At 43.3% G+C, this 11919-nt stretch overlaps 2 protein-coding genes across 2 annotated transcripts in view; one reads left to right on the top strand and one right to left on the bottom strand.

Moving 5' to 3' along the window:
* The window catches only part of CCR75_004399 (uncharacterized protein), a gene marked incomplete at its 5' end in the record, with an annotated part of 14878 nt that extends 6223 nt beyond the window's left edge, over window positions 1-8655 (top strand). The window contains 5 exon segments of the mRNA XM_067962485.1: window positions 4729-4886; window positions 4903-4976; window positions 5027-5152; window positions 5222-5418; window positions 5496-8655. Of these exon segments, the coding sequence (XP_067818955.1) occupies window positions 4729-4886; window positions 4903-4976; window positions 5027-5152; window positions 5222-5418; window positions 5496-5821 (881 nt within the window). The 3' untranslated portion in view covers window positions 5822-8655.
* Window positions 8656-10386: 1731 nt separating this feature from the next.
* CCR75_004400 (uncharacterized protein) lies at window positions 10387-11507 on the bottom strand (the record flags this gene model as incomplete). Its single annotated transcript, XM_067962486.1, has 4 exons — window positions 11139-11507; window positions 10931-11074; window positions 10753-10849; window positions 10387-10688 (listed from the first exon to the last, which is right to left on the bottom strand). The coding sequence occupies exons 1-4, from the start codon at window positions 11472-11474 to the stop codon at window positions 10387-10389; spliced, it is 879 nt and encodes a 292-aa protein (XP_067818717.1). The 5' UTR covers window positions 11475-11507.
* Window positions 11508-11919: the final 412 nt, after the last annotated feature.

Raw genomic sequence — 11919 nt, 5'->3', positions numbered from 1 at the left:
TTGTTAATCTATCTTTGTAAATGTTGTCTTAACTATAAACTAATACTAAACATGTAAATGAATTCTTATCTATCTTATCTCGTAACTCTCTTTGATTACTTCTACAGCTGATTAGTCTGCGGAATAAATAGACATAATGGTCTATACCTATTTATGGATAAGAATTCAGGAAATTACTATTTAAAGTAATTTCCTCCAAATATTATCTACCTTTTGGATAATATTAATTAACAATCTTTTATTGTTAATTTCATGTAACGATACACCCCGTTACAGTAACGGGCTCTCACCCCGTTACATGGTTAAGGAATTCCAAGATGTGGTTGTACCAATCCACCATCTGTTTTAACCCCGGTAGAGGTGTCCGTCATGAAATTGACTTGATTTCGGGAACCAAATACCAAATACTATGTCACACGCGAGCATACGTCGGATTGATGGCTTATTAAGGCTTCAGCTCTTTAGACATTGCTGCCACTCATCTATCCAACATATGGGCTTTATCGCCCTATTGAAGTTCTTAAGACATGTTCAAGAACCTTATTTTGACGACACCTTGACGCTCTTCAATCGGTATAGTATCGATCTGATTATTGCATTTTGACCGGGTCAAATGTCGGTCACGCGTTCATCCAGACGGCCAATCTTTTTTTTGTGTTTAGCGGCGCTTCGTTGAGCTCGTCCTCATCCACACCTCCCATCAAGAGCCTTGAACATTCACCCATCTTCTTGTCGTTCAATGTTTACACACTCTAGACATGCTTAGGGACCACCACGATACGATCCTTCGAAAAATTAGCTTTGTATTCGTTAATCACGTCGCAAATTTTCGACGACGATAACCGTCTTTCCACTTTTCTCACTCAGCGAGTTGATTTTTGGCATCCTTGAGCAATATACATGATGACCCAAACACCGCGTTACCACTTAAACCAGAAGCCTTTATAGTAAGCATCTCAATTCAGGACACGTGCTCCATTTTATTCTTCGTAGGGCCCCGGTTTAGTACCATACTCAGCTGCATCACCATAAAAAGCTTTAAGGTAAACAATAGCAAACACCATGCTTCGCACAATGTTTATGATGGTGCGGTGCATCCTCGCAGCCTTTGCGTCACTAGCACGATTATTGCCTCGCTCACAAGGCACATGATAATAGCTGCTTTACAAAACACGTTCAGTAATTACTAACCCGGATGAGAAGGTGGACTGTATTTAGACAAAGTTGTGTCCATCAACCTTCAGCTCAATAAATATAGATCAGAAACGGCGAATGGAGTCCAAGCTTCAATCTTTGGTTTCTGATCTATATTTATTAGCGAAGGTTGATGACCTCCTTGGTTATTTTTATTTTCCAGCTTCCCCTGGGGGTTGGTGGGGGGTGGGGGTGTTTTGTGAAGTAGCTTTTGTCTTTTGCCTTGCGAGCGAGGCAATAATCGTGTCAGTGTTGGAGGCGACGTAGCGGTTCCCTACCCTAGACGACCTCCCTGGGACGGCTGTGAATGGAAATGCAAGCGTGAGGATGTTCGCGTCTCTGGTGGGTGGTTTACTTTAGATGGCAAGTTGTCCAAGACCGGGTATATATTTTGCGTTATAAATCAGCTTGACAAACGCATGAGCAGACTATAAATTACTTAAAAATGGCCAAGTTCATTTCAAAATACTTTAAGGAGTCCAAAATGTTGTAGTTGCAGGTAGGCTGCGTCGGGAAGTCAATTGATAGTATTCAAGATTGAAAGATGGAGCGACTTCGATTTCGCGGCTAATGCATTCGATAATAAGTCTGTGTTATGGTGAGATGATGAAGAAATTAAATGGTGGAACAAGAAGCAGACTGACGTATCCTGTGCACGACGTAAGTCAGGTTTAATGCGGCTTCGCAGGCTGATCATGAGCTGCTCATGAGAATTGCCCATTCGCACGCCACAGACTCACACATTCTGTGAGCTATGCCAATGAAGATGGACAAGAGCGAACCACGCAAGTGCCAAGGTTTTGCAGCCATGCTTCCTGAAGTCTGGAGAAATGATTGCAGATTTGCTAACGAAGGCCCACATTGCGCCAAGGATTGAAAACCTTCGTGATATGTTCAGCTTGATTACCATGCAAGCACGGGCGAAAAGAAGGTTTAAAATGTATTTCTTGGTAGGTAATTTAACGTCAAGAGCGCCCGCACTTAATTGAGTGGTCATAAAAAGAGAAAACGAGAAAACGGCTGGAAGAGCGACAAGATTATCTTGGAACAGACGATGGATGATCGTTAGGGCTCTCTAGCGCATGCAAGTAACTTATTCCAAGAGAATTGAAACGAACAATGAATGTTGTATGCTACCTTTTTTTGTCAACTTCTGCGGATGTGAATTTCTTAGCATAAGTGTCATCTGCATCTCCTGACTGATATTTTTAAAGCTAGGATGCACCTTTCGACAGCACTATTACGTGTAAGCGTCCGGTATTAATGCGATCTTGATACGAAAAAAAAGAAAGCCTTCTTATTGGTAACATCGGCCATAATGAATACTTTCACCTTGTTGATTAGATGCAAGAATGTATACACTCTATCCATGACGATCATTACAGCTATAACGCTGAGACCGGGCTCAAAGCAACTTGTATCAGTCGTGCTTTCACGTCATTTAAAAGTGACTGACTCTTTCAACGCATCGATTTGGCTCAATGTTTGTGATGTTTTTCTAGACTAGGTTACAACTTTTTGTAGCACTTGATAATTTTGGTTACAATTTTTGTAGTAGTCAATAATTTAAGTATCTGATGCAATTTTTACCCTCATTTTACATATAAAATCTCGTTAATTATAATGTATAATAGCGTTGCCGGCTTTACAAAAATTTATAATAGCTCAATTTCTTACCGCTCGCATCGGTCGGCTATAAACAACAAGTGAAATTAAGTTTGACCAATTAATTCACAAAAGTGTGCGATACAAATGACCTATTATTTAGAATAGCTTAATATTTTTTTCTATCTTATGCACAAGTGGCAGATTTGAGATTTTCAATCCTCGCTAAGGTGTCCATACAAGCACAAAAGACCGACCTTACGAGCTGAAACCTAGGGCTTTGATGATACGATCGATGCATGAAGATTAGTGAAAACATGTGCTTAAGAAAATAACCTCGCAAACTTTTATAAATTGTTACTTGGACGTCATTCGTTGACAAGTTTTAAAAATATTTTAAGGACAGCAAATCCGCAAAACAGTGTGGCTTAAAATAAATGAATCCGCTCCCTCTCGATAGATTGGTATATAATCGAATATTATAAAAAAACCAAGATCTAGTTGGTCATTTCTTATTGATCTTGCTCTTCGTATTAAGCGCCTTTCTAATACCGGTATTGGTAGCGTTAAAACCGCCAAGACTTGAATCCCCCGCCTGCGACCTTGCGTCCATCGGGAACACGGGCCGCGCTTACCACGAAGGTGCGGCGTTAAACACTTAATGGTCGTAAAATTATGTGATACTAAAGCCGTGCACGTAGACGTCAGCAACGACAGAAAAAGCCACTGGCGGCCAAGACCTTTTTGAATTCATATCTGCGCCCCCCGCCAAGAAACGAAGACGACGTGACAAGATGTTGCGCATTTGGCTCCGTCTTGAATTATTTGAGCTTGGTCTTGTACCATTACCTTCGAAATACGCAGCATCCGTCACGCTTCACAATGTCAAGAAGGCATTAGACGCGGTCCACAAGAATCTTCAGGTCGTACCAAGTACCGACGCAGCTGCCATGAAAGACAACATGATGCTCGATACCGACCATTCCTATACCGAAACCGACAATTTAAAATTAATTACATTTCCTGTCTGGAAAGAAGCCGTCGAGTTGGTTCTCCAATGGCGAGAGCAAGATTACAAAGCCTTTTGGCTCTTATTAGCGCAATTTCATCGCATGATTCCTGTGGACAATAATGGTATGGATTTAAGTGGTCCACACGATGGCAAGTACTGTCTGGAACACGGGGAAATACCGGTATATAAAATGGCAATTTTTTTATTCATTCAGACCGTGAAGCCATATTCGTGGAAATACTCGTTAGAGTCCTTTAATACCGTATGGTATCGAGAACCCGCCGAGAACATGGCTACAACTGTGACAATGGAAACACCCAAGACCATGGCGACACCCAAGTCGCCAATTCTTCACGGATCTCCACTTCTTCGAGGCTCGGCTAGTCCTCCACCTTCTCAATCTCCTCACACTGTAGGCATGGCAGACCGCTCGACGGCCGATTCGTATTATCTGGCGTTTGTGCGTGAGAAATTGGACGATTTATTTGGATTGCTGTACCCTTCCGTGGAATTAACGGAAGAATCGTCAACAAGTCTTCGCAACGATCAGATGGATTTACTTGGTTTTTTGTTATGTTGGGGCGATCAAACACTCGTGGATCAACACTTGAAGCTCAGTTCGTGTTATGCCAAGTGGAAAGTGTCCCAATTCGCAAAAAACGACTTGAAAACGGGACAAGAAGGTGTTTTTCACGTGGAAAATGGAGCAAAACTTGGTCGTTTTTTTAAGATTCACTTGACATTAAACGAGAAATTGTATCCTCCCGTTGGGTGTTCGAAAAATGCCGCTTTAATGAATGGGTTTAATGTTGCGCCTCCTGCTTTTTCATTAAATGGTCGGGTATTATTTGGAGTGTGTATTTCTTGGGATGCGTTTTGATATTGACAACAAAAGTGGACGGTGTGGTGCTTTGTAGATGACTTTTCATTGGAGACGAGTGGCGAGAGGCCTGGTAAACAGGATGAATCGACTGGATTACCCGTGATTCTATCTCAATTGATTAAAACGACCGTCATAAAACGTGCCGAAGACTTTTTTGTATCCAAAGACAGTGGTCAATTCCCGGATACCGTGGTGTTTTCCTGTCAAGACTCGTATCTCTACCTCTTGGGACCTCAACGATATCCTTTTAACCTCTATGATTGATACTACCACGCTTTTGAAGTTTTTCAGTAGTAGGAATCCTTAACCTTGCTACCTTGTTGTGTTTTTAGTACAAATGTGACGATTACTGCTTGCAAGAATTGTCGAATTATCACGGCTCCAAACGTGGGAATTTTGTTGCTCGAACGATGTGAAAACGTGCAAATAACGTCCCTCTCCGGTCTCATTCGCGTGAGGTAAAACATGTTTGTGTATCCCTTTCAAAAGCTGTATGAAACTCCTTGTTATTATCCATACTGCTGTAGCAATTGTCTCGATACGCGCTTGAATGTCTACACGTTATCTCCAATCATTGTTAGTGGCGAAACTCTCGGCGTGGTGCTAGGACCGTATAACACCAACTATCCCGGTTTAAAACAACAATTGAAAACCCTTCCATTTCTATATCATGTCGACTTGCAAGGCTCGTGGAATCAATTTCTAGACTTGGATACAGAAAAAGGTAATCCACTTTTCATTAACCTCGTCATGATTGCTGATTCCTCGTTTTGATTTCTCGCTTGGTCATGTACTGGTTAGACACACCTTGTGTATCGTTACAAGTTCCCGAGACTTTTAACGATGTGTGTATTCCTGTGAAAGGAGCGACGGGCGTCAATTGTATGGAAAGACCTTTTCCCATTCCATCCGAGTATAATGCAGTGCTTCAAAACCACTACGAGACGGTCGAAAAATTGCGTCAATTAGTAACAAGCGACGAATTTGACTTGACGAAGAAACGCACAATGGAAGTGGTGATTCAATATAAATTCAAAGAATGGCTCTCGTCGACGAGCAATGTGCGACAGATCTTGGATTTGGTGCATCTTGATCGTACGCTTCATGATCCTCCAACGACCAAATAAACGTGGTTTTCTTCTTGCTATCAATGATCGAAAAGTAAGGAACTAGTTTGATTTAAAGAGTTTTTTTTTTTTTTTGATTGGCACATAAAAGGTAGCCAATCAAGTGAGATTGAATGATGGGTACGCCAAAAGATATAGGATGGGCGGGTAGTGTAGCAAATAGGAGATTCTTTGAGGTCATCCCGCCTCACGTCTAGCACGTCGTAGCCAGCCAATCTTACGATTTTGTTTTCGAGTTTGGCATTTTTGCATTTGCTTTGCAGTTGCCATCTATTTCACCCGTTTGTTGCAAGTCTCTCTTTAGAAGCACACGTTCCGAAGCATGACAGTTGATAGTGCAACACTCGGTTTCCCCCGCATGGGTCCGAACCGTGAGCTTAAGTTCGCTCTTGAAAAGTTTTGGCGCCAAAAGATTACCGAAGATGAACTGTATACAATTGCCCATACGGTCGAAGAAGCCAATTGGCGCAAGCAGCTCGACGCAGGCGTAAACCGTATTGGCGTTGGCCTCTTTTCGCTCTATGACCACGTATTGGACTGGACGTATTACCTCGGCCTCGCTCCTGAACGCTTTGCGTCGGTTCCAGTAGGTTTATCGCAGTATTTTGCCATGGCTCGTGGCGTGGATGGCATCCCTGCACTTGACATGACCAAGTGGTTTGACTCGAATTACCACTACGAAGTACCCGAACTCAATGCGAAATCGACCCCAAAAGCCAATTTTGGCAACTACCTTGAAACAATCAAACGTGCTCTTAAAACGCTTGGTCCAAACAAGACTGTACCCATTCTTCTCGGTCCTCTAACGTACCTTGCCCTTAGTAAGTACGACGGTGCGACGCTCGATGAACTTCTTGTCAAGATTCTACCGCTGTACACGACTCTTCTCAACGACCTCGCGAGTCTTGGCGTTGAACAAGTCCAAGTGCATGAACCCTCGCTAGTTGGTGCTCAAGCCGAAGAGCTTGCGAAACACTTGGTTACAGTATACGGTGCCAATGCCACAAAAGGAGCCATTCAGCACCCGAATGTAGCCATTAATTTGGCAACTTATTTTGAAGAAATTAACCACAAGGTGTACCAGTGGTTTCTGACATCACCGGTATCTGCCCTTTCGCTCGATTTTACCCGTGGCGATAATATATCGGTACTTCAAAAGTATGGGTTCCCGGCTAACAAACGTCTTGGTGCTGGTTTAATCGATGGACGGAGTGTGTGGAAGTTTAATCCCGACACGATTCTCTCGCAAGTCACTGCAATTAAGATCGTATTGGCCAATGCAAGCAACTCGCACCTTACGATCCAAACAAGCTCTTCGCTTCAACACGTACCGTATACCACCGAATGCGAGACTGGGTTGAATACCGGTGAAACCGACGGTCTTTTAGGAGTCCTCAGTTTTGCCTACGAGAAACTCAACGAATTAGAAGTTGTCAAAACCATAGCAAAAATTGGGGCAGCCGCTGCCAAAGCGGAAATTGATGGCGTTCAACAAGCTTGGGATGTTTATTATGAAAAGAATCCTGCCAAACCCGTGGTACAAAACCGATTGGCTTCGGTTACCGAATTGGATTTTCAACGCCCTTGTCCGTTTGCCGAACGGCGTCCTTATCAACACAAAGGATTACCGGTATTACCTACCACCACCATTGGTTCGTTTCCACAAACCCCACAAATTCGGGCGTTACGACGTAACCTGAAAGCTCATGAAATTTCCCTTGAACATTACCGCGCGAAAATTGATGAACAAATTGCGTATAATATCGGTATTCAAGAAGCCTTGGGATTGGATATTCTTGTCCATGGTGAACCTGAACGTACCGATATGGTGGAGTATTTTGCCGAAAAATTAAATGGGTTTGCATTTACCCAAAATGGATGGGTACAAAGTTACGGATCACGATGTGTCCGTCCCCCAATTATTTTTGCCGATTTAGAACGTCCTACAAATATGACTGTTCGGGAGTTTGTCGTGGCACAATCATTCACGTCCAAACCGGTCAAAGGCATGCTCACGGGACCCGTGACCATTTTGAATTGGTCGTTTCCACGTCAAGACATTAGTCGAAAAGACCAAGCTTTTCAGCTTGGATTGTGTCTTCGGGATGAAGTCGTCGACCTGGAAGCTGCCAAGTGTTGTATTATCCAAGTTGATGAGCCAGCCCTTCGTGAAGGAATGCCCTTAAAACCAAGTAAAAAAGACGATTATTTGACATGGGCGGTTGATGCATTTCGTTTAGCCACTGGAGTGGCTAAAAAAGAAACGTCGATTCATACCCACATGTGCTATTGCGAATTTGCAGATTGTATGCATGCAATTGATGCCATTGATGCCGATGTGAATTCGATTGAAAACGCTCGTTCGGATGACGAAACGATTCGTTCGTTTCAAGCCATTGGGTACACGCGTGATTTAGGGCCTGGCACGTATGATATTCATTCGCCTGTGGTGCCTCCTAAAGACGAAATTGTCCAGAAACTTCAAAGTTTTTTAAAGTTGTTGCCTGCAACTCAAGTTGTTGTCAATCCTGATTGTGGCTTAAAAACGCGCAAATGGCCCGAAACAATTGCAGCGTTGCGGAATATGGTGGATGCGACGCTCGAAGTTCGTGCGTCGTTGTAGGAAAAAAAAGATTGGCGACACCACGAGGTTTTGCGATGAATGGGAGGGGGTCAAAGGGCAAAAGGAGGACTTTTGCGCTTTCGCTCACTCGACTTTTGTCGTTTTCTGGAAAGAATTGACAGAAATTTGATGCCGAGGTATGAAGTTGCAACTTTTCACTCGCCATTTGAAATAGCGAAACTTTAATAATAGCCACTTTTTTGTGATTTGATTATATTGTTGATTGTTAATGTTTAAAAGGCATGTACAATTTATTGTTGATTGAACGTATTATGCGTGACATGTAGTTGCTCTTTTTTCTTTAGATCGTTGCCAAAAAAGTGTGTAGTTAGTGTGACCTAAATGACCTTTATTAAAGACGTAAGGTACCCAAAACGAATCCCACGTCCGATGGTGCGCCTCGGCCAGGTCGTTCTGGCCTTTATGTTGTTCTTCCTTGAGGGCTTGGCCCAGCCGATGGAACCGAAGATAGAGTACGGTGCTCAAGATAGTATGGAGATTGCTTCGTCGCCCATTGATAGCGCGGCTGTGCGCTTTGTCGCCTTTGAACGCGCAGACGCAGACCATAACGGAGTCATAGATCAGCATGAGTTTGCAGCGTTTACGGATGCAATAAAGGGTGCGTTGGAATCGTTTGTTGGAGCATTTTCGGCTGATACTGGCGCACCAATTGCCGCGGCGTGGATCCCTAGCACTCGGCCGACGCTCCACCTGGAGGGATCGCCAAAGTTTTGGTCTGGATTTGTCAGTGGCATCCTGACCATTTGGGCCACGGAAATTGGGGACAAAACCTTTTTTATTGCCGCAATTTTAAGCATGAAAAAAGATCGCATTGTCGTTTTTGCGGGAGCTATTGGTGCATTGATTATCATGACAATACTATCAGTTGTCATGGGTATGGTGGCCACTAAGTTCTTGCCTCCAGATCTAACGCATTATTTGGGTGGCGTATTGGTAAGTTTCATGATTCTTCAAACAAAATTAAAATATCAAAGATAACAGGGAGAATAATGTGATGTAGTTTATAATATTTGGAGTCAAGATGCTGATCGATGCAAGGGAGATGAATGCAGCGTACGGATCAAGTGTGCAGGGATGATCCTTGAGTACAATATTTAAGTAAATGATGCTCTTGTTCATTCTAGTGGCCCATCGGATGAACTTAATGAAGTCGAAGAAGAACTCATGGGCAAGAAAAACGAGGACGCAGTGTAGGTAGTCCATCCTTACTAATTATCACGAGAAATAAAGACTCAGAATGGTTATTATTGTAGGCAAGTGGAGGAAGGTCATGGCAAAACAGACGACTTGACAGATGGCATGCTCAAAGTCATTTCTCAAACGTTCCTAATGACGTTTCTGGCTGAATGGGGCGATCGCTCGCAGATTGCCACAGTAACATTATCGGCTACCAAGGACGCGTTTGGAGTGACGCTTGGTGCAATTTTAGGTCATTCCATGTGCACGGGAATTGCCGTTGTAGGGGGCAAATTCTTGGCTTCACGTATCTCAGAGCGAACAGTTACACTTGTTGGTGGCATTCTTTTTGTGCTATTTGCACTTCACTCGTTTGTGACAGGCCCGAGTGTGTCGACTTAAGGCTATCGTATTGGCATTACCCAATAGCAGAACTACATTTTTAAACCCTTCCAGCTTTTTATGAAATTTCAAAGGTATATTCATTTCGAGGTTTCTCTATTTTAGAGCTCATGATCGCCGACAAGTAGCATATAAATCCTAAATCGCGCCACTGTAGCAATAAAAGGAAGCCTCATAATATCCATACATGTAAAACATTGGTATCTGATAATCGCCAATCTTACAAAAACCGCTACAATATATCTCCTACCCATAACAAGCAAATTTAACTATCGAATACACTTCAGAAGCTTCCGTGGCAAGAACGCTATTGCAAAATACACGTGACAAGACTCGAACGTGTTTAAAAACCAAACGTTTTTGCGTCTTGCTTGCCCGTACTCACGTCGTCTAAGAAGCTTAAAATGACGGGTAGTAGACCGCTTGTATCCACAGTCGGACGATTCGTTGGACCTTTAAGGTACTGAATAAAGTGGCCCATGCAATGATTTGCATGCTCCAAGTTGTTTTTTCGAATTTGTTCAAAAATGTCGGAAAACGATGGAAATACGGTCAAAACGAGAAGAATCTCGCCGTCCTCGGAATCGTCACTTTCAATGATTTCAAGCATTTGATGCACATACTCGGACGCACAGCGCTCCAGTCCTACAAAAGAAAAAAAGCATTCGTAGGTACTACACTTTACAACGAATCGCAGTAAAGTCCGTACCCAAGAGCTGATCGTGCTGAAGTCGAAGAGTTTCATATTTCTGCGTGTTTTTTTTCGCGTTTAAAACACTCGTATACTTCATTCCAGCTTTGCTTGCCTAAAGATCAAAACGACGAATTGAACAGTCTCTTGTTCTCAATTGAGCAAACGCCAAAAAAAAAAAAATAGAGAAAAAGACCTCACGATCCATTTGAAGCAACTCTTGGTCGGAAAAAGGAATTCGGGTTTCCGGTTCGGAAAAGTCTCCTGTAGCAAGAATATATTGCACAAGGGACTCGACGTTGTACACGATCACAACGCCATTTGTCCTTGTGAGTTCAAACTAGACACGAAATGAGGAAGAGTATCAATATCGAAAGTCCTCGTTCAAATCGAGGTCTACGCACGGTGTATGGTCCTAGCTCCGTCAATAGGATGGGATCGAGCGTATTTGCGACGATCTTGGCCTTCTTTCGGCTGCGGGAATCTTCCATGCTGTCGTTCTCGCGCGCCTTGCGCTTTCGAAGGCAGCAAGTAGTTATGCGTCTAGTCTGCGATGTTTGCGCTGTAGGCACCGGATCGTTGGTAGCAGTGGCAACAAGCCGAACTGTCGAGCCACCGCTTTCATTCCGCTGCAAGAGCGAGAAGAGCTCCGGTTTTGACAGATGCTGGTAATATTTTAGACCGCGCGTGTGCGCGAGAATGCGCAAGTCCTGCATGGACGGCGACAATCGCGTCTCCATATTGGATCGAAATGGGTTGTCAACGCCACTGTTGGCCAAACTCTTTGAAGGAAGAACGAGGGTTTTAACCCGGGAAACCCGTATGAACCGACAGAGACGTCAATAGCATCCGAGCTACCGGTATCCGTCTTCGGAGTGTGTTCATTTTTTTTAAAAAGACGTTGAGACTTAACGAGTTTTGCGAGTACTATTCTAAGAGCAAGAGTACTTGTGAAGTAGCTCAAAGACAGGCAAAAAAAAGCAATCACGTGATTGCCTGTATTACTACGTAGAGAGAGAGAGAGCGAAGACGTTGATGCGCTCATTATATCGATGGCATGACAAAGAGAGAAGACGATTTTGTTTTTCGTCACTTTTTTTCCTTGAGAATGATTGGCAATTGCGTCTTTATACGTTTTTGGAAGTTACCAGAAACAAGGCAGCTCGCAAAGCTTAGGCAAAGTGC

The sequence above is a fragment of the Bremia lactucae genome, linkage group LG10, assembly GCF_004359215.1.
Source record: "Bremia lactucae strain SF5 linkage group LG10, whole genome shotgun sequence".
In the NCBI taxonomy this organism is placed as follows: domain Eukaryota; phylum Oomycota; class Peronosporomycetes; order Peronosporales; family Peronosporaceae; genus Bremia; species Bremia lactucae.
The sequence above is the reverse complement of the archived record's forward strand: the minus strand, read 5'-3'. Positions and strand labels throughout refer to the sequence as shown.